The sequence below is a fragment of the Pezoporus flaviventris genome, unplaced genomic scaffold, assembly GCF_033815535.1.
Source record: "Pezoporus flaviventris isolate CSIRO_AGI_PZ_B2104156 unplaced genomic scaffold, CSIRO_AGI_Pfla_v1 ptg000030l, whole genome shotgun sequence".
Classification (NCBI taxonomy): Eukaryota; Metazoa; Chordata; class Aves; order Psittaciformes; family Psittacidae; genus Pezoporus; species Pezoporus flaviventris.
In genome coordinates this window covers 2,484,134-2,510,489 of record NW_026892578.1, presented here as the reverse complement: position 1 = coordinate 2,510,489, position 26,356 = coordinate 2,484,134, and the positions used below count along the sequence as shown (strand labels likewise).

Sequence of the window (26,356 nt, the reverse complement as noted above, 5' to 3'; positions counted from 1 at the left end):
TTACTCTTGGCTGTATTTCAAACCAGCCAAACTAATTGGCTTTGTAAAACACCTTGCATGCCGAGGCAAGAAAGCTTTTTATATAGCGATGGGCAAAGTATCAACATCACAGCAGCACTCCAAATGCAAAACAACCTCAGCAGTGCTGACCCTGTTGACACACTCCACACGTGTCACTACCACGCTTGCTCTGACCTGCAGCGCCTCATCTTGACTCCCTCTCACTGACGCTGCTAACTACCAAGTCTCTCCATAAATGTTTGCTATCTCCTTTCTTGCCTTTACATAGGAAATAAGAAGCTTGCTAGCGCACCTCGGAAGCCGCTAGGTATTCAGGGGAGAGAGGGAATCCTGCTCAGCTGAGGCAGACTCCTCCTCCAAGCAAACAGGAAGGAAAACATAAAAACACCAGCCAATGCCCACCACAGCCTGAGGCCCCCAGAGGGCTCCCGGCTCCTCCAGCCCCGGAAGCCTCGGCGCCAATAAGCATTTCCTACTCTGCAAGGGGGTGCGCCCGAGGCTGGCTCCCGAGGGGGCTCAGCAACGCTGACGGGGTCCTGCCCTCTCTGCTACAGAGGGACGCCGGGGGCCCGACCCACGGCCCGTAACGGGGCCGAGGTGCGCCGCGGGGTGAGGAGGACCCGCACTGCGGAGCCGTTACAAAGAACGGACCCGCGCGCGCACACACACACCCACCCATCCAGCTTCTTAGGAGCTATCCAGGGAAAGCCTCACCCTCTCCCAGCCCCGCTGCCCCCCACCACAAGCGGCCAGAGCCACGGAACTCAAACCCCACTCACGCCTCCTCTTCCACGTCTTCCTCCGCTGCCGCGCACAGCACGCCCCCCTACCCCACTCCCCGCCTCACACAGGCCGCACCCCACCGAAGTCTCGCGAGAGCGTACGCAGCGCTGGCCACTGCGTTCCCTGATAGCCTAACGCGCATGCGCCGCTGTGGGTGGGTGGGAGTCGCACCAGCCGCTAAAGGCCGGGCGGGCGGGGTTTAGTGTGTCTGCCCAGCGGCAGGGGCGGGGCTCAGCCGCGGTTCCAGCCCGACGGGACTTACCATTGCAGGGGCAGTGTTCTGTCCGCTCCCGTCCTGTTCCTTTCCGTTAGCAATCGCTCTCCTCCCGGCCTTGCGCACCGGCTTATCTCTGTCTTCCCCTCTTGTGACCCGCCCGACGGAAGCGTCGGAACACGGGCCGAGCGATTCTGGGGAGGGACAGGATGCACCCCGTCGCTGCGGAGCCCCGCCCATTCCCTCCACTCGGTGTGAGGCGGTAGTGAACGGCTCTCGAGTGATGCCGCCGGCGGGAGTTGGGGGGTACTGCTGTTTCCTTCCTGGGGGACTCCTCGTGGATTTCTTCTCGGGGTTGGGGCATGTGAGGCCGAGCTCCCGCAGGGAGTCGGGGCGCGGCAGGGTCATAACGGCCGGGATCTGCGGGGTTAGGCCCCTCGAGTGACGCCGTGAGGTAAGGGCGCCTCGGTGAGGGCAGGTGGGGCTCGGGCGGGCTCTCCTGCAGGCCTGGTGAGAGCAGGAGGGCCGTGCTGGAGTGGCAGGGGCTTGTCTCTGCTGCTCTTGTTGCAAGTGCGCTGGAAGATGCGCACATTTAAATAACAGGATATTAAAGTGTGATTAAAAAAAAAATCCCAAGTGTTCTGCTTTCTTGTTTCCTGGAAATCTGATTTACCAGTACTGAACTATGCTGATGGGGAAGGTGGGGCGGGAAGATAAACTTCTGGTCTTATCTGCAGTCTGCTGGGTGCCCGAGGTGGGAAGGCTGATAAGGAGTACAGCTGTATGAAGGTGGAGAAAAGTAGGAATTGAGGGCTTTGGGGAGAGAAACAAGATGGAGGTGGTGATCCTGAGGCTAGAAGATGAAGAGAACAGTGAGGCTTGCTCTGTCTGCCAATAAAATTAACGGGGCTATGACTTTGATTCATGCTTTGCCGAGAAAGGTTGGACCAGGTGATTGTTGAGGTCCCTTCCAACCTGGTATTCTATGATTCTGTGACAATGACAGAAAATGTGCTGCTCTCGAAGCATATTAAATACTGTAATATCCGAGATCCCCATCATCACTGTTATTCCTGCCCCATCTTTCTTTGCTCTTGAGAAACATTACCAAGAGGAGATGGGGTTGTAACTGAGAGCCTCCCCCCTGCTGTAATACTCAGTGCTGAATGTCTGACTTCTGTGACCCATGTCTGTGAGTCTACATCCTGTCTTCTCCTGTCCCACAGCAGCACTGTTCAGTCTCCCCTGCAAGAGAATGCAGCACTGTTTCAGCTCCTGTACTGTTTCTTGGAGGGGAGAGGGAGAAAAATCTCTGTATGCTGAGAAAATGTGGTGATGAGGGAAGGAAACGCTTGGCTGATGTTGCTGCCCAGCAGCCGAGCTCCCTGTCAGTGTACCTCTCCTGTCAATGGAGCTGAGTTTGATCCTTTACACTGAGGTACAACTGAGCCCTGTCTACTCCATGCCCCTGCTTTGGTGGGAGGCCAGGCACCACAGGGCAGATGGTACTGTTTTGTCGTTCACACCTCACCTCCAATGGGGATAAGTGATGGGGATGATGGGCCAGCAAAGCTGTGAGCAGAGGAAAGATACCGAGGTGCATGGAGCAGTGCCCACATCTCAGCTACTGCCTGCTCGCCATGTGCCCTGAAAGCTTTCCTCTTAACCACTCCATTTGCCCAGTTGGACCTAACTGTCCTTTTTGACTCTGGATAAAAGCTTCCCAGATGTGTTTACTTTGGCTATCTGGTCGCTCTTTTTATGGCCAAGCAGGGAGCAAATGCGGCCATTTGGGAAAGTGGGATGGAACCTGCAGATCTGGGGCATTGCTTAGACCTTTGCCAGGGCTGCCTGAAGAATGGAACTGGTGGAAGTAAAGCCGATGTTGCTGTGTCTAGTCAATGCAAACCCTGAGAGCAGCCATCAGGTGTTGGAACAGTCTTCCCAGGGAAGTGGTGGAATCACTGTCCCTGGAAGTGTTCAAAACCCATGCAGATGAGGCCCTCAGTGACGCGGTTTAGTGGTGGTCTTGGCAGTCCTGGCGTGAAGGTCGGACTTCATGATCTTGAAGGCCTATTTCAGCCTAGTTGATGCTATGATTCTTCCCCTCGATCCCCGTCCCGGCAGCGCCGCCTGTTCCCCCTCCGGCCGGCGGGGGGCGCCAGCGCGCGGAGGCAGTGCCCGGCCGGGGAGGCGGTGGCGGCCGCCGGTCGTCGCTGGGCAGGCCGGGACGGCGGTGGAGGTGGAGGTGGGGCTGGGCGGGCGCGTGCGCGACGCGAGTCAGGGGCGGGCGGCGGCGGTGGAGGCGGTGGCTTTCCCCATATGCACGGGTCTGCGCGCAGGCGGGCGGGTAGCGTTGAAGTGTGCGTTAAGCGACGGTGCTGCCGCTATGGGCAAGAAGCAGAAGAACAAGAACGAGGACAGGTAGGGTGGATGACGGCTCTTCGCCTCGGTCCCTTTTCCTGGGCTGCTGACATCGCTCGTGGTGAGCACCGGTGTCGCGGCGCTGAGTCAGGCCTGCAGGGGCTCGCGGCCTCGTCGGAGGTGGCGGGCAGGAGGGGCGCGCTAGGCCCAGCTCGGCCCGGCCGGGCGGACGTTGGCTGGGTGGAAGGCCCGGTCGTGTTTTTCACCTGGTGGAGCGGTACTGGTTGTGCGTGCGGGCCCGGCCGGCACCGGAAGCCTGAGGATACGGCGGGCCCGGCACCGCCGCGCGGGGCGGGCGGGCGGGTGGGTGTCCTGCGGCCGCGGTGGGAGAAACTTGTCGGTTGGCGCTGGAGCGGATGTGTTGTCGCTGCTGCCGCCGCCGCCTCCTTTGCGGTCTCTGCATGCTGCTTCCTTGATCCTCGCCTGGGCTCTCGGGCGCTTGTCCGAGAGCAGTGTCAGCTGACTGCTGGTTGTGAGAGCCGATCTCGGTTGTCAGCTAAAAACAGCTGTTCGGTGCAGTTGCAGTGCCCGAAGTGTTTGGTTTTCATTTCGTTTTTTTTTAATGGGAGACAGTGCTATAGGTCACGCTGTAACTTGGTGACTTGTATATGTTTAATAAATGCAGATGTTGTATATTTTAGTGATTATAAGGAAAGAGGATCACTTCTGTGGTTATGTGCATGTCATCTTGGGTACTGCCCCATCTGTGAACTTTCCTTGTGTGTAAGGATTCTTAGAATGGCAGCTGTATTAACCATATGGAACACTAACTGAATGACATTGTGTGTGTTTACAGTAGTAGGAGAGAACATATTGTTATTTGTCACTATAAGATAATAAAACCAGATACAGAACCAATTTGGAGAGTGGTTTTAATTGTTAATACTGACAAGGAGTTAAATGAAAACTCGTATCTTCAAATGTGTCTGAAGTGGAAATCACAACTTTTCCTTACCTAGACTGCTCAGTTTGTGTATCCTTTTTGGGTCATTGTTTCTGTTATGAAAGTACTTCCTATGATGGCTGTTTCACAAAACAATTTTTTTTTCTCGCTAAGCATTCTTTGCTACCTGTATGTGTATTGTAATAAGATGTTAGTGACTTAAAGTTGTTACATTTTACCGTGTTAGGGTGCAAACTGTTTTAGTTTTTCTGGTCCATTCGGAGTAGTGAGTATGTAACTAGTGAAGTGTTCTGCTTGTCTTGACTGTTTTTCCTTGCACCTTTTGCCATACCATATATGCAGCTTCTTAGTGTCTGTTGTCAGCTTGTATTTCACAGGTATATCTTGGGAGCAGCTCTGTTGAGAAAATGAATCAAGTGTGATTTGGGAAGGAAGAAGGAAGGGTGGATCTTTGTGCTTGAAAGTAAAAGTGGCCTAGTGCTTGTCTTTGCACCTAGTGTGGTAGATGCCAGAGTCGTGCAAAAGCCTTCATGTGTTGAGGCACTGCTGCTCAGGGCTTTTCCGTGACAGTGACTGCTGTGCAGGGATGCTTTGAGAGTCTTGGTGCTACTTGATACCTTATTCTCTTTGTGTATCTGTGCACGTTTCTGTAGCTCTGTAAATTACTGAGCACAGGCCTCTCTTGGGTGCTGTGCACAAAGCCTCATTTGTGCTGAAAAATGGAGGCATACCTTAAAAGAGAGGCCAAGAATTTATTGTTAGAATAATTGAAATCCTGAGAGAGTAATGATTATTAATTCAGATTGTTAGGAAAACAGAGAACAACCATTCAGTTGAAATGGTTGCATTCACCCTCACCGCTGCTCTGAGTTTTAGGATTTCATCCTGGTGATGGTAAGCTGCTGCAGCATGTTACAGCATCAGTGCCCTTCATGAGGAGCAATATGGTTGTTCATGTTGACGGTTTCATCTTCCTCACTCTGGGATCCACCCGAGATGTTTTTATATGCTTGCTAATGTGCCTTTGCTTTTCATTGGTTTGCAGCTTTGTGTCTCATCCAAATATGTAAAAGGCACTGTGTATTAGGTAATGCTTCTTTCTTGTTTGTTACCCCTAAAAATGGTTTTGTCCAGGCCTGCATTTCTCTTGGTCAGTTGCTGGTGAGTTGTGGTATGTCCAGCGCTGAGTCCTGTACAAGCTGTCTTGTTTATCCATGCCTGCACGCCTCTCCTCTCAGCCCTGTGCTTCCACTTCTCAAGGCATCTGCTGCTATATCAGGCCTGTATTTCTCTGTACTACATCATCTCACGCTCACAGGCCCTTGTTCTCATGAGTGACTTCAACCACCCTGACATCTGTTGGAAGGACGGTACGGCCCAGCACAAGCAATCCAGGAGGTTCCTCGATTGTGTAGAAGACAACTTCCTTCTGCAAGTAATAGAGGAGCTGACAAGGAGAGGTGCTATGCTTGACCTCGTGCTCACCAACAGGGAAGGGCTCGTTGGAAATGTGACTCTTCAGGGCAGCCTTGGATGCAGCAATCACAAGATGCTCGAATTTGAGATCCTCAGGACAGTGAGAAGAGCGTGCAGCAAGCTCACTGCCCTGGACTTCAAAAGAGCAGACTTTGGCCTCTTCAGGAACCTGCTTCAGAAGGTTCCATGGGATAGAGCCCTAGAGGGCAGAGGGGCCCAAGACTCTTGGTTGATACTCAAGGATCACCTGCTACAACCTCAGGAGTGTTGCATCCCAACCAGAAGGAAGTGCAGCAGGAGGGCCAGGAGACCTCCTTGGATGGATAAGGAGCTCCTGAGGAAAATTCAGATGAAAAAAGAGGCTTATAATAAGTTGAAGCAAGGACAGGTGGCATGGGAAGAGTACAGGGATGTTGTCTGGGAAGCTAGGGACCTGGTTAGGAAAGCTAAGGCCCAGCTAGAATTAAACTTAGCTAGAGGTATTAAAGATAACAGGAAGGGATTCTACAGGTACATAGCAAATAAAAAACAGACTAGGGAGAACATAGCCCCCCTCAGGAAGCTCTCGGGAGAACTGGCTACACAGGATTTGGAGAAGGCTGAGGTTCTGAATGACTTCTTTGCCTCGGTCTTCACTGGCAAAGGCTCTGACTGCACCACCCAAGTCTTGGAAGGCAGATGCAGGGACTGTGAGAATGAAGACCTTGCGCACACTGTAGGAGAGGAACTGGTTTGAGACCATCTTAAAAATCTGAACGTGCACAAGTCCATGGGTCCTGATGAGATCCATCCGCGGGTCCTGAAGGAGCTGGCAAATGAAGTTGCAAAGCCGCTGGCCATCATATTTGAGAAATCATGGCAGTCAGGTGAAGTTCCCGATGGCTGGAAAAAGGGAAATATAACCCCCATTTTCAAGAAGGGGAAAATGGATGACCCGGGGAATTACAGACCAGTCAGTCTCACCTCTGTGCCTGGCAAAATCTTGGAGCAGATTCTCCTGGATGGCATGCTAAGGCACATGAAAATCAACAAGGTGCTTGGTAACAGCCAGCATGGCTTCACTAAGGGGAAATCCTGCCTGACCAATTTGGTGGCCTTATGTGATGGGGCTACAGAACTGATGGACAGGGGTAGAGCAGTTGATGTCATCTGCCTGGACTTGTGTAAAGCGTTCGACACTGTCCCGCATGACATCCTTGTCTCTAAATTGGAGCGACATCAATTTGATGGACGGCCCACTCGGTGGGTAGAGAACTGGCTGGATGGCTGCACACAAAGAGTTGTAGTCAATGGCTCAATGTCCACCTGGAGACCAGTAATGAGTGGTGTCCCTCATGGATTGGTGTTGGGACCGGTCTTGTTTAGCATCTTCGTTGCTGACATGGACAGTGGGATTGAGTGCGCCCTCAGCATGTTTGCCAATGACACCAAGCTGTGTGGTTCGGTTGATACGCTGGAGGGAAGGAATGCCATCCAGAGGGACCTTGACACACTTGTGAGGTGGGCTGATGCCAACCTCATGAAGTTTAACCATGCCAAGTGGAAGGTCCTACAGCTGGGTTGGGGCAATCCCAGGCACAGCTACAGGTTGGGCAGAGAAGAGATTCAGAGCAGCCCTGTGGAGAAGGACTTGGGGGTGGTGCTTGATGAGAAAATGAACATGAGCTGGCAGTGTGTGCTCGCAGCTCAGAAAGCCAACTGTATCCTGGGCTGCATCAAAAGGAGCGTGACCAACAGGTCAAAGGAGGTGATCCTGCCCCTCTACTCTGCTCTTGTGAGACCTCACTTGGAGTACTGTGTGGAGTTCTGGTGTCCTCAACATAAAAAGGACATGGAACTGTTGGAACAGGTCCAGAGAAGGGCCATGAGGATGATCAGGGGACTGGAGCACCTCCCATATAAAGACAGGCTGAGAAAGTTGGGGCTGTTCATCCTGGAGAAGAGAAGGCTGTGTGGAGACCTCATAGCAGCCTTCCAGCATCTGAAGGGGACCTGTAGGGATGCTGGGGATGGACTCTTCATTAGAGGCTGTAGTGACAGGACAAGGGGTAACGGGTTAAAACTTAAACAGGGGAAGTTTAGGTTGGATATAAGGAGGAAATTCTTTCCTGTTAGGGTGGTGAGGCACTGGAATAGGTTGCCCAGGGAGGCTGTGAATGCTCCATCCCTGGTAGTGTTCAAGGCCAGGTTGGACGAGGCCTTGGGTGATATGATTTAGTGTAAGGTGTCCCTGCCTACGGCAGGGGGGTTGGAACTAGATGGTCTTAAGGTCCTTTCTAACCCTAGTTATTCTGTGATTCTATGACTCTGTTGTTGTAGAGCTGTGAATATCTCATTCTGTACAGAGTGACTGCTTATTACTGCTCTCTATATGAGACTCTGGTTGCAGCCTGCCTAAGTAAACAAAAGTAGAAGCAATTAGGCATAGGCACCTTGGTCAATTAGAGAAGTTGCTGTCACAGCTAAATCAAGGAACAGTTGCAGGCAGGTTAAGAAAAGTTCAGCCAAAGTAGCCCGACAAAGTAGCTGTAGTCCTAAGGCCTTGCAAGTGCAGTGCAGTGCAGAGCTTATTTACTGCTACTAGCAGTGGCAATACAGTGTCACAGGGCTGCCTGACTGTATGGCAATGGGAGAGATGACATGAAAGAATTTAAACAGATACATGTTTGAGAAGGACAGCATGGTTAGACTGGGTGTATGTTATAGTAGAGAGTTTGAGGGGATGGGAGTGAGGATAAACCTGGAAAGCCAGTGATGTTTTGGAATAGGCTCTGCAGAGGTGCTGTGATTATCTGGTGGTGTTAGTTCTAGCTGACATCACTGTGAATGTCAGGTTCCCTCGAGGGAGGGATAGGCTGCATCACATATTTGCATCTGTAGTTTGAGATTGGACTGTAGCATCCACCATCAGTCTCGCTTCAGTTTCCAGTAAAGCGAGAGGAATGGTACTGTGTAATCAAAGGCTTCTTGTCAGTTTTGCGTCTTGCATCTTCAGTTCTGTGACGTGCAGTGTTGTTTACTCTTCCTTTTCCTCTTTCTCCAACAATTCTGTTACAATCCCTTATGTTCCTTTTGACTGCAGCTCCCAAAGCATGTGGCAGCTCATGGGCATAACTTGCAGTGCAGATGCACTTGCATGTGGGAAGATGCACGTGGTGTGTCTGTGTTGTGAATGTTGGTTTGAGAATGGATGTGACAGATTTCCTGCTTGTCTTCTGACATACTGAGCCAAGTTATGGAAGGTACATGTCATCTTTACTCTGCTTTTCTCCCTTTACCCACATAGCTTTGTCTTCTGTTGTGTGGTTTACTCCTCCCTTGTTTCTGCTGAGTACAGAGGAGGTCATACTTACGAGTGTTAATTTATGTTTTGGAAGTGTGCTGGTAAATAAGGGTGAGAATTAATTTTGTCATGGGAGCAAAGTGTAAGTACAAAAGGATAAGATCCAGAGTGAGATGACAGCTGTGGTGAGCAGGGAAAGAATGGTGATGCAAGATTGTTGTCTGCTAGGAATACAGATTGCTGCCTGAACAGATACACCTACAAACCTGTTTCTACTATACCAGTGCTTTTGTTATATTCCTCTTGAACTCTCTTATTGACTCGTGCTGCTTGTTTGCTGTGCATCTGTCAGTAAAGAACATATTTATCTAGAATGGTCAGATACATGGTCACTGCAGGGAAAAACTCAGTGTGCTGTGTAGTAAGTGATACGCTTTGTAAAGGTGGAGAGTGCCTTCGGTCATAAATAGCTCTTAAGCCATGTAGAAGTTTTGCTTCCTCTTTAGAATTTTTATGGTCGTGTTAATCACTCATTTTTGAATGAAATGTCATAGCAAATTAAAAAAAAAAAGGTATCTGAGTTTTCAGGCCTTCCTAATGGAAGAGTAGGTGTTCTAATGTGTAGTCTAGCTCCTCCCAGGAGTGATATTCTTTGGCTCTTGGATACAGCTGTAATGGAAGAAGTTATACCAAGGTTCTACCCTGCTGTCTTTGTGAATTCCATATAGGATTATTATTATTTCTTTTCTAATGTGTGGGAAGAAAGGCTGTTGTAAACTACAGAACTGTGCTTTGAATTTAAGCTTTAAGCTGCTGCTGTAGATTTCCAATTAAGTATGCTATATGGTATAAATTATTTCTGGCATAGGATATGGACCTTTTCCCCTTGATGGTGTTATCTTTTCATGTGTTTTTACTCTTCTCCTAGCTGTAAGTCATCTTTCTCTTAGTAGCTTTCTTTCGTTTCCAGTAGGTAGTCTTTAGGCGTGTTTATTCTTGTGCCCTTTAATATTGTGAACTGTTGCCTAGGCATACTGCTCTGATCATTCATGCATGTTGCTTTAGAAGTTAGAGGTGCCAGCTGTGATTCTGCAGCCAAGAGTGAACACTGCTGCTAAATTAAGACATAGAGTGCTGTTGCTGATGCTATATATTGCTTTCTCTTCTACAAATTAAACTCCTGGCATTGACTACTAGTTGTTCTATTTGGCTCTCTTTTATTAGTCTGTTAAGTAGCATCTTCTTAATGTTGTGTAGGAAAGTTCTGTGAAGGCTAGCAAGCCTTCAGATACCTGTAATTCAGAAACATTCTGTACATTAGAAAACATAACCATATCTGTTCTGAAACATATTTCCACAAGCAGAGCATTTGCAGCTCCATTGAGAGCAGCGTATAAACCCTTGAAATCCCTGTTTTGCAGTTCTCATCTGGAAGATGGTAGGATTTTGTACTGCAAGATGAACTAATGCAAGATAATTTCTCCATTACAGAAGTTTGTTGGCCTGTTCAATGCAAATGTGTATTTCTGTTTTCCCAGCCTGTAGTTATTAATGCAGGCCTTTCATATTCATAGGAAAACTAATTTTATAGGTTTGGATTTTTATTTTTTTTTTTTAAGCAAAGCATCATTGTAAAAAGACTGTCAATTTTTCAAATATTTGTGGTAATGGTATCACAAACCAAAACCACTGCAGTACACGAAGTAGGTTGTTAGAATCATATTTTCTTGTGGAAATCTGTTTTCTTCATCTATTACTTCCACGAAGGCACTTAAACCTTATGTATAACTAACCTATTTATGAAAAGTATGGAAATAGTACATTGCAAGCCAGAGGAATTGCAGACACTGTTCTTTGATTCTCTGAAGATCTCTGGCAAGCCATGCTCAGAATATAGAGGTTTATGGCAAGTTAAACTTTGCTGCTGTTGTTGACACTCGTTAAACCAGACGAGCTGACAGTTCTACATACCTTTGCTGGTTTTAATTGTCATGTTTTTCTGACTCCGGGCTCATGTGTGTCTCTGTACATTTGTTCTCTACTGTTCATCATTTAAAGCTGCCTAGGAGTGAAGGTTACAGTTTTGGATGAAATCTCCTGTTCAGTAGCTCTTAATGCTTGCATAATGTTCCTGTTCTTCCTCCCTACAGAAAAACAGTCCCTTTGACTGGTGGAGGAAATTATTTTCCTGAACGCAAATTACAGGAACACATAATTAATATAGTTAAGTTTGTCTTGCCAAAAAGATACAGTGCCATTTGGTCTGAAAGCAGCTGCTGTTTTACAGAAGATGTATGTGTTGATGCATCAGTGTTTGCAGCACTGATGACTTATTGTTCCCGTGTATCGATTTTTCTTTTACGGTAGTCTAGTGGAGATTTTTAACATGCTCTCTTAAAACTGATAGGTGCTTCTTCAGGTAAATTGATGCTGTAAGATGAAGTATGTTTTTTTAATTATAGTTAATGTGGGTGGGCATCCTTTCTGCTTCAGGTTCATAGACAATCTAAAGTGTATTTTATGAAGTGTTCTAAATGGTATTTTTGTGATTAGTTTTGATTTTGTGCAGTAAAATGCATAGGACATGGAAGTTGTAAAACAGTGGACTTGGAGGTAATTTCTGTCATCATTGCACTTCTTCTAAACAGCCAAAACCTGAAAGAACTAGTTCAGTGAGACTGAATGCCAGTTCTTTAGTGTTTCCTATTCCATGCTTTTAGTCACCTAGTTCTATTGGCACCTAAACACTTAAACTGAACCTTGAAGAACTACGGAGCTCTGTGTTGCCTTCTGCTAGCCCCTACAGGAGGTTATGTTGAAGTTCTGCTGTATCTTTGTTTAAATGCAAATTTTAGATTGTAGTGAGTGGGTTTTTTTTTTGTTGTTGTTTTTATTTTTAAATCTGTGTTGAATAAAGGAGATTTTTCCGTTTTTCTAGGATCTGTTGGGGTTAAAGGTTTTCTATGTCTCTTTCAGACAGTTTTGCTTACCTGTTATGCCACTCTTCTTTTTCCTCAGCCAAACTTGAAAAAGAAGGCATGACTCTTTAATATTAAAAATGGAATCATTGTCTGGGGAGCCTGAGTACAGAGCAGTTATGCTTTTAGTCAAATTTCACTTCCTTGCTGTCTCATGTAATTAGGAAATCTTACCAGCTTCCTTCATCTGGGAAAAACAGCTAAGGTGTAGTTTTGCATCAAACTATATTCAGTCAAGCTGTCAGATGTTTCCAGACTTGGGGTCTTACTGTTGCTGTCCCCAGCAGCATGCTGTAACTGCTTCAACTGCATTGGTACAGTGCTTATGTGCTCACAGCGCAACTCAGCAGTGTTACTTGATTTGCCACCAGAAAAGTGTGTTCTGCAAGGGCTTTTGTCTGCAGGATTACATGAGCTGATGAGAAGAGAAAGGCTGCTGGGAATGGGGAAGGAAGTCACTTCTACCCTCCCCTGGCCATAGTTGGAGGAAAAGGCAAGGGGAGTGTGGCACTTTTCTGAGGCTGTGACTTTTTTTTAAGCCCTGTCAGCTGCAGTGGTGGGTTGCATAGCTGGTGCTGATGGTGGACACTGCTTCACTTCTTGGGCTGAGGAAGGAAGGAGTGTAGTTCTTCCTGAATTTCAGACTCTTGGTCATACATAATTTAAATGTCTTCAGCAGGAAATCAGGGTGGCTGATTCTACTCTGAAAATATGTTGCTGTATTCATGTTCTTTGATAGGTAAGGATGACAAAAAAGACCATAGCTTTTGTTTCATGTTTTGAATGGCATTGCTGAGCCAGCAGATACTTGCATTTTCAGTTTCATAACCCACTTCAAGAGCAAGTTGGTGATGCGTGGTTTTGGACAATTAAATAATTACTTCCACAATGTTTTGTGTTCTGTAGCATTTTAAACCAGTTGCTCTAAAATAAACTGGTGAAAGACAGAATGCCTATTTATCTTAACACCTGCAAGTTAAAAACCCTACAAATAGACCATTCAGCATTGGTAACTTACTAATTTGGGTAAGCTTGTATTTAGGAATGCATCCTATTACCAGGCTTGCAGCCCATGTATAACAGAGGATGGGTGAGGTGCTCTAGGGGAGTAATGGTAAAGACCTGTCTAAAAGTACTAGCTTTACTTGGTCTAAACCTATTGCAAAACCAAACAAATGGAAACAGATGGTTCAGCTTCTTTTCAATCTTTTTGAAGTTCAAGTTTGGTTGGTTTTTTTTCTGAGCAAAGAAAATGACTTAATGACAGCTCCATTCCTTTGAAGGTGGTTAGAAGAGCTGGTGTGATGTGAATGATGAAATATCTCCAAAGTTGCCTCAGCAAGAAGGAGTTCTGATTACGCAGGAATGTGGGCAATGAGTTCACATTAGTGATGCAGCTTTCTTGCTGTGTCAACTTAGTCACTCTCCTGCCCCATGCACATGAATGTTTTTTAGTCTGTTTTTAGTTGTACAAACATTTTCTGACATTTCAGCTTCGTCTTTACAAGAAACAGTTTGTTATGCTCAAAATATTTTAGTTAGTATTGGTTCTGACTTGACTTAGCTGCAAGGCGAAGGCAAGATTTAGTAATTGTCTTGGTCAGTGCAGTGGATCAAAAAGTAAGTAACCTTTTGAGTCTACATGCACCTTTTAGTTTTAGTTGCAGCAGGAGTGTGTTACCTTGTTGACTTTGTTTGCAAAGCTAGATGTTGGATTTCCAGTAGGGCTTGTTCTCATTTTAATCTGGATCCTTCCATTTAATTTCTCCAGTTTTATTTAACTAATTTCACTAGAGTTAAATTGGTATAAATGTGGGCAACTTGTCTCCTTTATACTGCTAATGAGTCCTGTTGCTCTACTCTTGCAGTTCATGTATGGATTAATAATTTCTTTTACTTTTTCTCTCACTGCTACCTAGTCAGGATGCCATCTCTGTCACATGTAGATGCAAAGTGCCAGCTTAGAGTGAAGTTTTACCCTGTGTTTGGGGATATGTATTGTGGGTACTATAATGTACTCAAAGGTGTAATTGTTCGTGGTCTTAGAGCATGAGGAAGACATGCCTGTGTGGTAATCATGCTAATATGCTTGTCTGTTAGCAGAGAGTGTCTGTGAAATGTTGTTGGTGTCAACTGACCTGTAACACTGTCCTTCCTTAAAACTTGCATGGGAAGCTGGAGGAGCTTGTTTGACGAGGAAGGGCAGTTGCGCATTTCAGCTGCAGAAGTTCCCTGCACAAATTAAAATGCTAAAAGGCTATTGACTCATACTTTGGTAGCTATAGTCTTATCTTCCCTGTATTTGACCTTGCTTCCTGGGGCAGTGCCCAGGGAGTCTTTCAAGTTTCTATGCCTAGATTTGTCTCTTAAAGAGATTGTAGTGCATGCATTATCTGTCCTTACTATGGCCAGGTTGGACAGAGCCTTGGGTGACATGGTTTAGTGAGAGGTGTCCCTGCCCATGGCAGGGGGGTTGGAACTAGATGATCTTAAGGTCCTTTCCAGCCCTAGCTAGTCTATGATTCTATGGAAACTTCATGCTATGAAAATCCCTATTGATGAATATATTAATTATGCCAGTACTTGGAGTAATTTTTTTAAATCTTCCATGGAAGATACATGATAGATAATTAAAATGTATTTGTAACAATTCTGAGAAACTTAGAAACCATTAGAGCTTCTTAACATATTTCAGAATTGTAAGTTTAAATCTTGATTTGGAGCATGATAACTTCTGGTGAAGTGTGTGCTAATTTGCACTTGTAATACCCTAGATTCCCAAAGAAGAGGTAAAACTTCAAACATACATCTTGCTTGTTGTTAGAAAGCATTAGAAATTATAAGACTTTACAATTGAAGTGTTTGTAAGCAAAATGGCGAAGTGTGCCCTTAAGACTAACACAAACCCTAGCCTAGTATGTGGAAACTAGGATTAATGTAAACCTTGTGTGAGGGTGAACTCTGGCTTCATGATGGGTTCTACAGGGAATTTCTAGGTTCTGGCTGTTGCAGGCCATTGCATCAGAAAAAGAACTTGCTCCAAAACTGTGCTCGTTTGTCATGTTTTAAACTCGCCCACTCTGCCCTGCCCCCAGGAAAAAAGAGTCTAACACTTTAAGGTACGTGCTATTTTAGTATTATTTCAGCAGATGCTATAAACTAGCTGAGGGTTTTTATTTTGTTTTAACTGGGGTTCTAGTCTTAAATATTGTCTCCTTGCTGCACTAGCAAGAGAAACACTGCAGTGTATTTTTTTTTTTCCTTCTCCAGACTGTGCATCTATCAGTCACGAGGCTTTTCCACTTTCCTGACTCAATAGCTTGCAATTGTGTGGGATCTTATAAATAGGAGAGCTATTGGCTGTCTTTTTCCATCTGACTGAGCAGCGGTAGGTGACAGCTCTTCATTTATTTCCTAACTCTGCTTAAAATCTTCACACTGAAAACATTTCATAATTTCTCTGACAGGCAGGATTTGTGATTGTAGCTTTATTTTTTGCTGGTTTGGCTTTACACAGTAGCTTAGGTTGTGTTTTGGAGTGTCACTGTTACTGGCCTGAATTGATGCTTTGATGGCATGAGAGGATGTTGAATTTCCTTTGTTGCCCACGGCTGTCTTAAAAATCTCTGAATACTTACTTGGGATGCTCAGTGTATATTTGATCCTGGTCTGGTACAGAATGGTGTGCTAGCACAGCATTTAACTAGTGACCCAGTGAATATTCAGGAATCTGTTCATAAGGGGCTTTCCTGATGTAATGCAGGTTTTCAGTAGCCTTTACTGGAACCCTTCTGGGTAAGAGATGATTTCTTAATGAAATTTCTAAAGCAGTAAGGTCAATATTTTTCAATATAAAGTATGTGAATGTTTCTGTATGTTACTTCTAAACAGTTTTGGAATGCGTTCAAGTGTTACATTGCTTAAATGGCAAAAGGCAGTGAAATTGCATAGGGGAAGACTTTTAGTCAGTGGTGTGATTCTAAGGAAAAATAGTTTTTCTTGGTGACTGAAATAACATGATCTCTGCACACTTGTCATTGATTCCTGCCATCTCCTTTAATTAGCCTGACTGCTGTGTCTTTTTCTGCATAGCTTGCTCTGTATTAAGCACAGCTCTTCAGGGAGGAATGTCTGTGGCCATTTAATGTTTTGAAAATTGTTTGCTTAGGTTTGAGTGAAGTGCACACACCAAACTCCTGCTGTATTTATTGAATTGAAATGCTGTTTTAGCAATACCAGAACTCTCTTCATAGCTGGCAGCAAAATTAGAGGCTGGAGTCGAACGTATGGGAGTGAGAAAAGGTGGCTCAGATTTCACTCCTGAAACAGACAAAAGAAAATCAGGTGAGTAACTTGGTTATTTTGGTGTGCAGACCTGGTCAACAGCAAGCCTCTCTTGAGCCCAAAGCATTATGGGCTTGAATGGCTCAAGGTAGCAAGGCTCTGAAGTCTATAGATAAAGTCTTCATGTGAAAGTGATTTGAGGTCAGAATTGAAAACTGTTTAAGGATAGTGGTGCTGTCAGGTTCCTGTATAAGGTACTATTAGTGTTGGGGTTAAGACCCTTGCAAAAGGCTAAGTGGAGGGGCAGGAGTGGCTATGTGAAGACCTTTTGGAGGAGGAAGTTCCTGCAAGAGTGTTGGGTTTCTGAAGCGTGCTTTAGGGGACTGCTTAAAAGGGTTTACAGGAAAGAGTTCCTAGTTGTATCTTCCAATGCCAACAGGAAGGAAGCTCTCCTGTTATGTATCTTAAGGGCAGTGGGTTCCTTATGACTTAAGAATCACTCGGGAAGAGAGGGAGGGCACCTTCTCAGTCTTATTTTCAACTTTCTTTTATTATGAAATCCTAGTGGAATATTATTAGAGTATTTAAAGGTAAGGAAATTCAAGGTCAGTATGGGAATAAACTCATAGTAATGGAAGACAGTATTTGAATTCCTTAGCATTCCAACGATGTTCTTGCTTTAAATCTCTTAAGAAGAATTGTAACTATACATACTGCTGTTTGTGTACGTGCAGCCTTAATTTTACTTTCATTTCATTGAGGCTTAAATGTTCAAAGATTACCATGTCACTTCTTAGGAAGTGGAAATGTAGTGTAGATTTGTTTGGCAGTGTTCAAGGCCTGATTGGTCAGAGCCTTGGGTGACATGGTCTAGTGGAAGCTGTTCCTGCCAAAAGCAGAGGGTTGGAATTACATGATCTTAAGGTCCTTTTCAACACAAAGCATTCTATGATTCTTGGAAACCATTGACTGTTAAGCAGTGAAAGCCAAGGCTGGAAAGGCTCTTGTACTATATTTATGCCACTATCATGACAGCTGAACAGTCTTCATTATTATTCCCAAGTTGTTCTTGCTGGTGGGTGTTAAAGCGTACTGCTTATGGTTTGGGTTTTTTTTTTTTTCAGTGTTTCAGAGATTTTTTTGCCCCCTGCACAAAGGTTTTCTTCAAGGTTCAGTTAAAGTGTGTTGATTTGAAAACAAGTAACTCCTCACCCCTTAAAGGCCATGTCCTGGAAAGCTCCAAGCATCCTCCTTGCTAGTAGCATAAAACCCATGTGTTTTATGTTTGGACATAACTTTCTGCAAAATTGCTATGTGAAAAGCCAGCCTTGAGAATATCTTTGTAAAATATAAGCTGTTGAAAGACGTGGCTCTTTAGTATCTATACAGCCATATGGCTAAGATCCTGCAGTAGTGGGAGCAGTACACCTATGGAAGAAGTAGTGGTGGAGCTTGTGTTTTGGGCTCTTTAAAACTGTTTCAAGCTTGGATTTGACTTGATCTTCTCCATTAACTCCTAAAGTAAAAGGAGGTAAGCAAGTGTGCTTAATAAACTGAATTTCTGCACTTAATGCAGAAAGAAATGAGTGGCCTATGTGTAGGCCTGGATGTAATGTAGTTAGCCTGGTATTAGGGCCTTAACTCTAGGTGACATTTTTATTTTGGCTGTCTATGCTACTGCTGGTGCACAGGCAGTTAAATAGCTTATAAAAACAGCTCTTAAGTTGCTGAAAAGTCAAGTCAGCTTGATGGAAATAGCCAAAAAGTTTGTTATTTCCTCTTGAAGTGGTAGGGATTGGTTTAGGAATTAGGCATTAGCTATTAGTTACATTTCTCAAAGAAACGTATTACTCAGCACAGAAGTAGTACTATTAGGTATATTTAAGGTGTGGTTTTTCTTCTCTTGACTAGAAATAAGAGTATTTCTGGTAATAAAGGTGATGTACAGTGAAGTGTTTCATTGTGGTGCTTATTATTTGGTTTCTCTAGTCTACAAGCAAGAAAATTTAAGATCTTAAGTACAAATAATCAGTCTTGGCCTTCAAAACAACCACCGTGTCTTGCTTATTTGTGCTCTTGTCACATATAGACAATGTTGGGTGATTCACTTATGTCCAGTATTTGAGATAAAATGAGTTTGTGACTGTCAGCATTCACTTGTAAAACGATTCTCTCAGCCCACTCCTTTTGCAAAGGTAAGTACAGCTTAGACTTGCTAAATTTCAGGATCTTCAAAAGTACTTGATTTTTTTCATTAATATTCAGCTCCTGGGCTTGCAAATTGGCAAGGCTGAAGTTCTGGTAGTTCAGAATTTGCTGGCATCTTGGAGGCTCTGAATTTGGAAGAAATCAATTTATTTTCTGGATATAGGTTCAGGTATTTGGTGGGTCAGTCTTTGATTGATTTGCCTTTAGTGGCTGGTAATAATTGAGTCAGTGAGATTGCAAGACAACAGATCTCTGCCCACATATCAAAGAGGGAGTTAGATGCATATTTATTTACTATTTGTTTGTTTTGAAGCTGCAAGATCTGGTAGAATAATACTGATTACTAGACTAATTTTGGCCTGAGTATTAGGGCTCTAAATACAGAGGGAATAGGTAGGTCTCCTTTCTCACAATTGTAGTGAGTGTGGTTAGGTGGAAAAACCTCTGCACACTAGGCTTAGTCTTTGCTCAATTCTTGTGGTACAAGTCAAGAAAAAAGTGCACCTGAATTACAAATATTGATAAAGGACAGTAACACCACCCCCCCCCCCTTGTGTTTTAGTTGCAGATGAGAGGTTAGAAAATGCTTTTGAAAGAGAAACTTGCTATCGTGAGATCTAATGAGGAAGGATGCATATTTCAAGTGTCTAGTGAATTTTCTGGCCTTTTTTAGGCTTGGGAGAGGTGATACTGAAGTAAGTAGTAGAAAGGATTGATTGCCAACTGCACTGGTATTTTTTTCTGATCTGCTTTAGAGTCTGGCTCGAGGCTGAACTGTTCCTCTGTGTGACTACTTTTATTTTTGAAAGATAAACTTTTCAGTCTGAGGGCAAAGCATAGCCAACTGTTACAGGTTGGAAGCTGTGAAGAACTTCCACTTGCTAAATAAATATACAATAGCTTTTTTTGTTTGCAAGTGCATCTTAATAGAACTCTGGTTATTAAATTAGAAGTTTTCTTCTATTTGTGCTTTGTTTTTAGGCATTGATTGTGGGGCCTGCTTTACTATTAATGACACCTGCTGTCATTACTGTGACTTCAGGGGCTAAACCATTTATATTTATCTCTTGGAGAAACGAAGTGAAAGAGTCTAGTTACATTTTTCCAGGAAGTTTTATAAAATCTCACATCTAACCTTTCAAACCCAGTCTTTCAGGAGAGACATATTTGACTGTCCCACCTCCCTTCAAGTAGTGCAAGGGTTTTTCTTTTTTGTCCTACTGGGTGGAATAAAGTAATAGGGTATAATGGTTTGTTAAATGTGGGGTTTCCCCTTGTGATGCTGACATCTGGTGATTGGAATTTTACATTTTGAAGCTTTTGTTTTATGCATGTGACTTCTTCTTATATAAACCTAACATTGGAAGTCTTGATAACCCTGCTTTTCTTTTGTGTTTCAGTGCAAAAGATGATATTGATATTGATGCCCTTGCTGCTGAGATAGAGGGTGCAGGAGCTGCAAAGGAGCAAGAGCCTCAGAAATCCAAAGGCAAAAAGAAAAAAGAGAAGAAGAAACAAGATTTTGAGTAAGCTTGCAGGTTTTTTTTCTATCTGTCTTATTTTATTCCATTTAACAAGAACTCAGTTACTTAAGTACCATAACTTTTCTTATTTTAGTGAAGATGATATCCTGAAGGAGCTGGAAGAGCTGTCAATAGAGGCGCAAGGAGGGAAAGTTGACAGGGAACCTTCTACAGGAAAGGTGAACACTGAGGGGAAAGTGGGCTCATTAATAGGACAGTAAAATACAAGGCACCTCTGTCCCAGGAAAGTTCTAGTCTTGGAGTATAGTGAGACATGCATGTATTTTTAATTATAGTTGATTATATTTTCATAGTAAAGTAACTGGTGAGAGATTCTACCAGAAGCCATATCTTCATACTAATAATTACTCAAAGCCAATCAGAATAAATTTTAATTGTGGGTTGAGGCATAGCACACTTTGCAGGAATAGTTACTGCTTTCACACTTTGTCTTCAGTAAGAGAAGTCTTTCTTGACATCTTTCAGTGCTTCTACTTAGCTCACAATAGCAAGTAATTTTTCATGGCTGATTATTGAATTGTTTAATTACCAGGTTGAAAATGACAATGAAGAAAGCTTATCAAAACAAGACAAAAAAAGGAAAGGAAAGAGTAAAAAAGCCAATCTGGAAAATGACTACGACAGTGAGGAAATGGAAGATAAAGATAAAAAATCTAAAAAAGCTCAGAAAGCGAAACAAGACATGCTTTCTGGCAGTGATGATGATGATCATGAAATACAGCTTAAGAAAAGCAAAGGGAAAACTCAGAAGTCAAATAAAAAGCATGATCTGTCAGAAGAAGATGAAACTAACATTAAGAAAAGCAAAGACCGTGCAGGGGCAGTGTCTACAGGTGAGAGTGGTGATGAATCAGATGACATCTCCCAGTCTAGAAAAGGACAAAAGAAAAACCAGAAACTGAAGTCAACTCCTGCTGCAGAAAGTGGGGATGATGATGATGAACCTTCATTCAAAGTGAAAACAGTGGCTCAGAAGAAGGCAGAAAAAAAAGAACGTGAAAGGAAAAAACGTGAGGAAGAAAAAGCCAAACTGAGGAAGCAGAAAGAGAAGGAAGAACTGGAAGGTGGTAAAGAACCAGCCAAGCTGAAGGAAGCTCAAAAAAAAACTGAAGAGAAGGCTTCTGAAGTCCTGGCAGCCGCTGGCGAGACTCCTGCAGCAACAGAGGGTTTGTAATGTGATTTTTGAAACTGTAATTTAAACACTGTAGCTTTTATAAGGCCAAAGATTTGGCACACAGTGAAGATGATTTGTTGCTTTATTCTGAATTGGGAATACTAGACACGATAGCCTTTTCTGCTTCTTTGTGTTGGCTCCCATGTGGCTGTTTTTTGTGGCCTATAGTTTGTTCAGGTACGTGAGAAAACAAAAGCCAGAAGGTGAATTCTCATTGCAGTATGTGGTTATGGTTCTGTATTGCAAACATACTTCTCACTTCCCAGTTATTCTGCTACTTTAAGACTTCAGGCCCTGACTTTATAAATTCAGAGAGTTTAATTTTTTCATTACAAAGTGCTTAGATAGTTTCTTGTTTGATGTTACTTACTGTATTTGAAATGTTAATTGTATTTAGAGTATCTTTAGAATTTCTCAGGTCTTTGAATGTTTGCTGTCTCTTTCTGTAGCTGATGACAATGAGGGGGACAAAAAGAAGAAAGACAAGAAAAAAAAGAAAGGTGAGAAAGAAGAAAAAGAGAAAGAGAAGAAAAAGGGTCCCAGTAAAGCCACGGTTAAAGCTATGCAGGAAGCCTTAGCTAAAATGAAAGAGGAGGAGGAAAGGGCAAAGAGAGAGGAGGAAGAACGCATAAGACGACTGGAGGAGCTAGAAGCAAAACGCAAAGAGGAGGTACCGTGTATCTTACCCTCTCCTTTATTCTGTCCTCAGGGTAATCTTAACCTATCCCCATGCTGGTGCAGTCAGTGGATTAGTCTTTCATGTGTTTCTTATCAATATGTATGTGGCCAGCTTTTGTGTAAAGCATGCTTTAACATTTCTGCATGGCTTTTTTTAACCTTTTTCTAGGAGCGATTAGAGCAAGAGAGGAAAGAAAGAAAGAAACAGAAGGAAAAAGAGAGGAAGGAGCGATTAAAGAAGGAGGGAAAACTTTTAACAAAAGCCCAACGAGAAGCCAGAGCCAGAGCGGAGGCTACTCTTAAACTACTTCAAGCTCAGGGTAAGCGATGAAGCTTAATACTACTACTACTAGTAAATCATACCCCTTCTCTGTGTATGTTTTTTCTATCTGGAGCTGGGGGATTAGTTCTAAGTAATTCCGAATGAAGCTCCTTTGTTGTCTAGGAAGGCGGTGTGTATGACACTCCCCTTTTCAAAAGTAGGTTTAAATGTCTATATTTTCATCTTGCACTTCAAATATCCAACTTTATATTTCTAATATTTTATATTTCACTTGCATTTTAAAGATGTCATTTAAGGAACTTAAGAGAAATCACTTCCTTGCATTGCTTAGTCCAAAGGCCAAGAAAAGCAGATGCGTTGTACTGCAGGTCTTGTATTATTGTGAATTAATTCATATGCTCACTTAAGCAAGTGCGTTGTTTTGCATTGTTAGTTGGTCCATGGGGACAGTATATTATCCTCTTGCATTTGCTTCTGGAAAAGGGTGTAACAGAGATTTCCAGCTTTACCCTCAAATATAGTGTTTCCATTACAATGAAATAAATGTATCCAGTGTGTTGTAAGCCCACATACTAATTTGTTCCTGGTAAGTTGTGGCTAAAGAAAGAAATGAGTCCTTGAGTTCCGAGTATCCTTTGTATTTGTGGGAACACTCTCTGACACTTCTGCTAGGTGGATGTGTAAGGGTAGGAATCTCTGTAGCTAATAAAGTGTTTGGAGCTCTTAAAAATACACAAAGGTCATTTATCTTGAGTTGTTATTGTAGTTATTAGAATCTATTTGTGTGTTGCCACAACTGGATTTTTGTCAAATCCAAACTGTAAGTCACACATTACCTAAAGGAATTTTTAGAAGATGTAGCAGTAATTGAATTATTAATTTGTTTTTGCACTGAACTTCTTGTTTTTAACTGAATTCCTTCCAATGTCACAGGAGAAGATGAAGCTGATGAATTGAACCTGACATATCTTAATACCTAAAACTGTCTATGTTGTTAAAAGTAACAGACAACTCCCTCCCTAACACTGAGCAAAAGATGCTATCTACTGAACAACCTTAAGCTTTTAAAAGCTGTGCCTCTTAACTGCTCCAGATTTTCTGAAATGGGGGTGATTGGCAGACTGGCTTGAAGGGAGTTTTACTATGGCAGACTTTAAATCGACACATGCTGTTAAGCTTTGTGTGTGTGTTCATGCAATCTAGAAAACCTTCAAACCTGGAGTCTTAGGATCAGGTTGTTTTCTTCCCTTTAGTAATGTCTTCTTTTTGAGACTCTTCAGGGTATCTGAAGATTTACACTTTGCTCAAGCTTTGCAGCTTTTGAAAATCAGTCTTTTTAAAAAGATAAAATATGCATTGAACCTACTTTCCCCTCCCTTCCTCCTCCTAGGGAGTTCTAGAAAGTATGTTCTCATTTAAACCAAAGCTTATGTTTGGTAACTAATCACCTTGATTTTTCTTTCTAACAATTTCTGTTTTGCAGGTGTTGAAGTGCCATCCAAAGATTCTGTGCCAAAGAAGAGGCCAATATATGAAGACAAAAAGAAAAAGAAGCAGCAGCAGCCAGAAAGTAAAGAAGGTGTGGTTTGCATGTGGGGATACTTAATAGATCAGTCACATTTCCAGAAGTGTTTGTGGAATAAATCAGCTAATCCTAAACCAGTGGCACTTCCGGGTGTCTCTGAGGTTCTTTTGACATCCCTGCCCCCATGTGCAAGTATTGGTGCCTTAAGATCTTAAAGTTCTTTTGAAGGCTGCTCACTTTGTTTTGTTGTAAAAAAAAAAAAAAAAATTTAATTTGGTGGTTTTGTTGTGGTTTTTTTTTTCTTTAACCTCAGTATTCAGAATTTATAAATGTTGGAGATGTGCAGAATGTAAAAGCTTTTTACAATGGTGAGGTTGAATGCTCTGTGTGCCTGTGTAGGTTAAATACAGTGTAGTGTGAGTAATAACTTATAAATAAGTCTAGGTTGATGTTCCAGGATGAGAGGGGATTAATCTTAGTTCTAGTACTTTTAAGCTGGAGGCAATTTGTTTGCTTATTTTCTTGTATATAAAAGCAGTTTTCAGTTTCCAGGGTGTGAGTAGCTCACAGAGCTTGCACTGGTTAGGTGTGGATTGAATGTGTTGAACTTTCTACTTTTGTGCTTTGTGGCTTTTCTGGGGTGGGGCTGTTACTGTGGCTCTTCTGAAGACTATTCCCGAGTTAAAACAAAACAGAAACAATCCCAAAACCTCTTTGAATCAGCTTTTTTGTTATTTAGCTGGGTTTGTTGTTTTTTTTTTTTTTTAATATTTGGCCGAAGTTGTGTGGCTGCTTACCACTTAAAGAGTGTGTGTAAAGAATTGAGAACAGTGCTTAACAGAATTATATCTGTGATTTTGATTTTCTCATATGGAACAGTAGAGCAAGAGTGGGTAGTTCATTACTTCATTTTTCCTTGTCTTTTAAAGAAAATGAGGGGTTTTATAATGTTTGAAAGCGACAGTAGTACTCTTAGCCAATAATGGGCCTATTGCATAAACCTATTTAACTGCTTAGAAAGCCAGATGTTTTGCAAATAAGCCACGTGCTCTAACTTTTGTTTTAACTCGGTAAGTGGGAGTTGTTTGGTGTTACATAATTTCAGATTTTGTTTACTTGTAATAGCACAACTTAAAATAGAACTTCAGTGTGAAGCTGTATGTCTAACTTGGTTTGCACTTTGGAAGGATGTAGCAACCACTTTGCTTTCTGGCAATTTCAGAAATTGTGGAGGTGACTTCCCCAGCTGAAGATGCTGTAGAACTGGAACCACCAGTAGAAGAGACTCCTCTCCCGGTAGAGCCAGGTTAGTCATAATGCTAATAAACCCCATTAGACTTTGTGGCAGTACTGCATGGTAGGTATTGTTCCTGGTTGGATGGGGGGTGAGTGGCCATCCTTTCTTGAGGTAGTTGCTGGGTTTTTTTTCCCTTTCCCTAAGGGAGGAATTGATGGAATTTTATGGAATAAAAAGGCGTGAAGCTTCAAAATGGGAATGTAAAGATCCTTCATTCTTGGTGAACTCCAGTGTTCGGTTGGCTTAGGCAACTTTCAAGCCCATTCAGTGCCTTATGATGAGCTCTCTTGACTTCCCATTTGCTTTCTAAAAGGCTGTTTTGTCAGCAGTTAAGTGGGGGTTGGGAAAAAATACGCTGCATCTAGTACTGATACTGCAATATTCACAGGGATTGTACAAGTTCCAAATGTTTTGTTTTCACAAGTGCTGAATGCAGTGGATATGGGGTTAGCTTCTGAAACTGAGTATCAGTCCAGCAAGTGATTGTTGTCCTAATTTTTGCCTACACACAGTACTTGTTTTGGCAAAATCATGTTGTACTGGACTTCCTCCTCAGCAACTCAGAAACAGGAGACTGTTTCAGTTTTTACCCTTACACTTAAGCTAGATAAATACTGACAAAATTTCCAGCTTTTTGAAAACAAAGCTGAATGTGTACTCTAATTCTAGCTTAACTTTCCCATTGAAGGAGCAATTCCATTGCTGTAGAAGACAAAGGCTTACTGGTGGAACATTATTTCCAGTTAATGGTTTAGCAGTCTGGAACTTTCTCTTCATTTCGAAGAGGTGAAATTCCATGACACTCCATGTGCTGCAACATTTTATAGATATATATATGTATCTTTTATATATCTTTTATAAATGTGCATATATATATACGCTATATATAGCTTATATATAATATTGTATATATTTTAAACTACATATAATGTATATAGTTTAATGCCTCTTTTAGAGAAGGTGAAAAGTTTTTTTTTTTTTCCCATTTGTCCTTCATGAAGAGCTGGATTATCTTTATATTATCTGAATTAATTCCTGATAGAATGAATACATTTAATGCTTCTGCAATCCATGATATAATTATGTTAAGGTACTGGGAGTCGTAAAATTGCACTTTTTATGGGCAGCTTTTTTGTTTCCCATTAATTAAAATTTCTTCTCTGTCACTTTGTTACGCATAGCTAATAGTTGGGCAGCTCTTTTAAAGGAGTGTTGCAGAGGTTTGTGTGGCATGCCTTGTGCAGGTACTTGCTTGCTATGCAGACACAAACCAGATGAGC

At 42.9% G+C, this 26,356-nt stretch overlaps 1 protein-coding gene across 1 annotated transcript in view; it reads left to right on the top strand.

The window, feature by feature from the left end:
- The first annotated feature begins 1,914 nt into the window (after positions 1 to 1,914).
- The window catches only part of EIF5B (eukaryotic translation initiation factor 5B), a 40,181-nt gene continuing 15,739 nt past the window's right edge, over positions 1,915 to 26,356 (top strand). Inside the window, exons 1-9 of the mRNA XM_061459685.1 lie at positions 1,915 to 1,969; positions 2,245 to 2,350; positions 19,976 to 20,101; positions 20,193 to 20,277; positions 20,652 to 21,285; positions 21,743 to 21,963; positions 22,141 to 22,291; positions 23,738 to 23,833; positions 25,002 to 25,085. Of these exons, the coding sequence (XP_061315669.1) occupies positions 1,930 to 1,969; positions 2,245 to 2,350; positions 19,976 to 20,101; positions 20,193 to 20,277; positions 20,652 to 21,285; positions 21,743 to 21,963; positions 22,141 to 22,291; positions 23,738 to 23,833; positions 25,002 to 25,085 (1,543 nt within the window). The 5' untranslated portion in view covers positions 1,915 to 1,929. The remainder of the gene's footprint in view (positions 1,970 to 2,244; positions 2,351 to 19,975; positions 20,102 to 20,192; positions 20,278 to 20,651; positions 21,286 to 21,742; positions 21,964 to 22,140; positions 22,292 to 23,737; positions 23,834 to 25,001; positions 25,086 to 26,356) is intronic.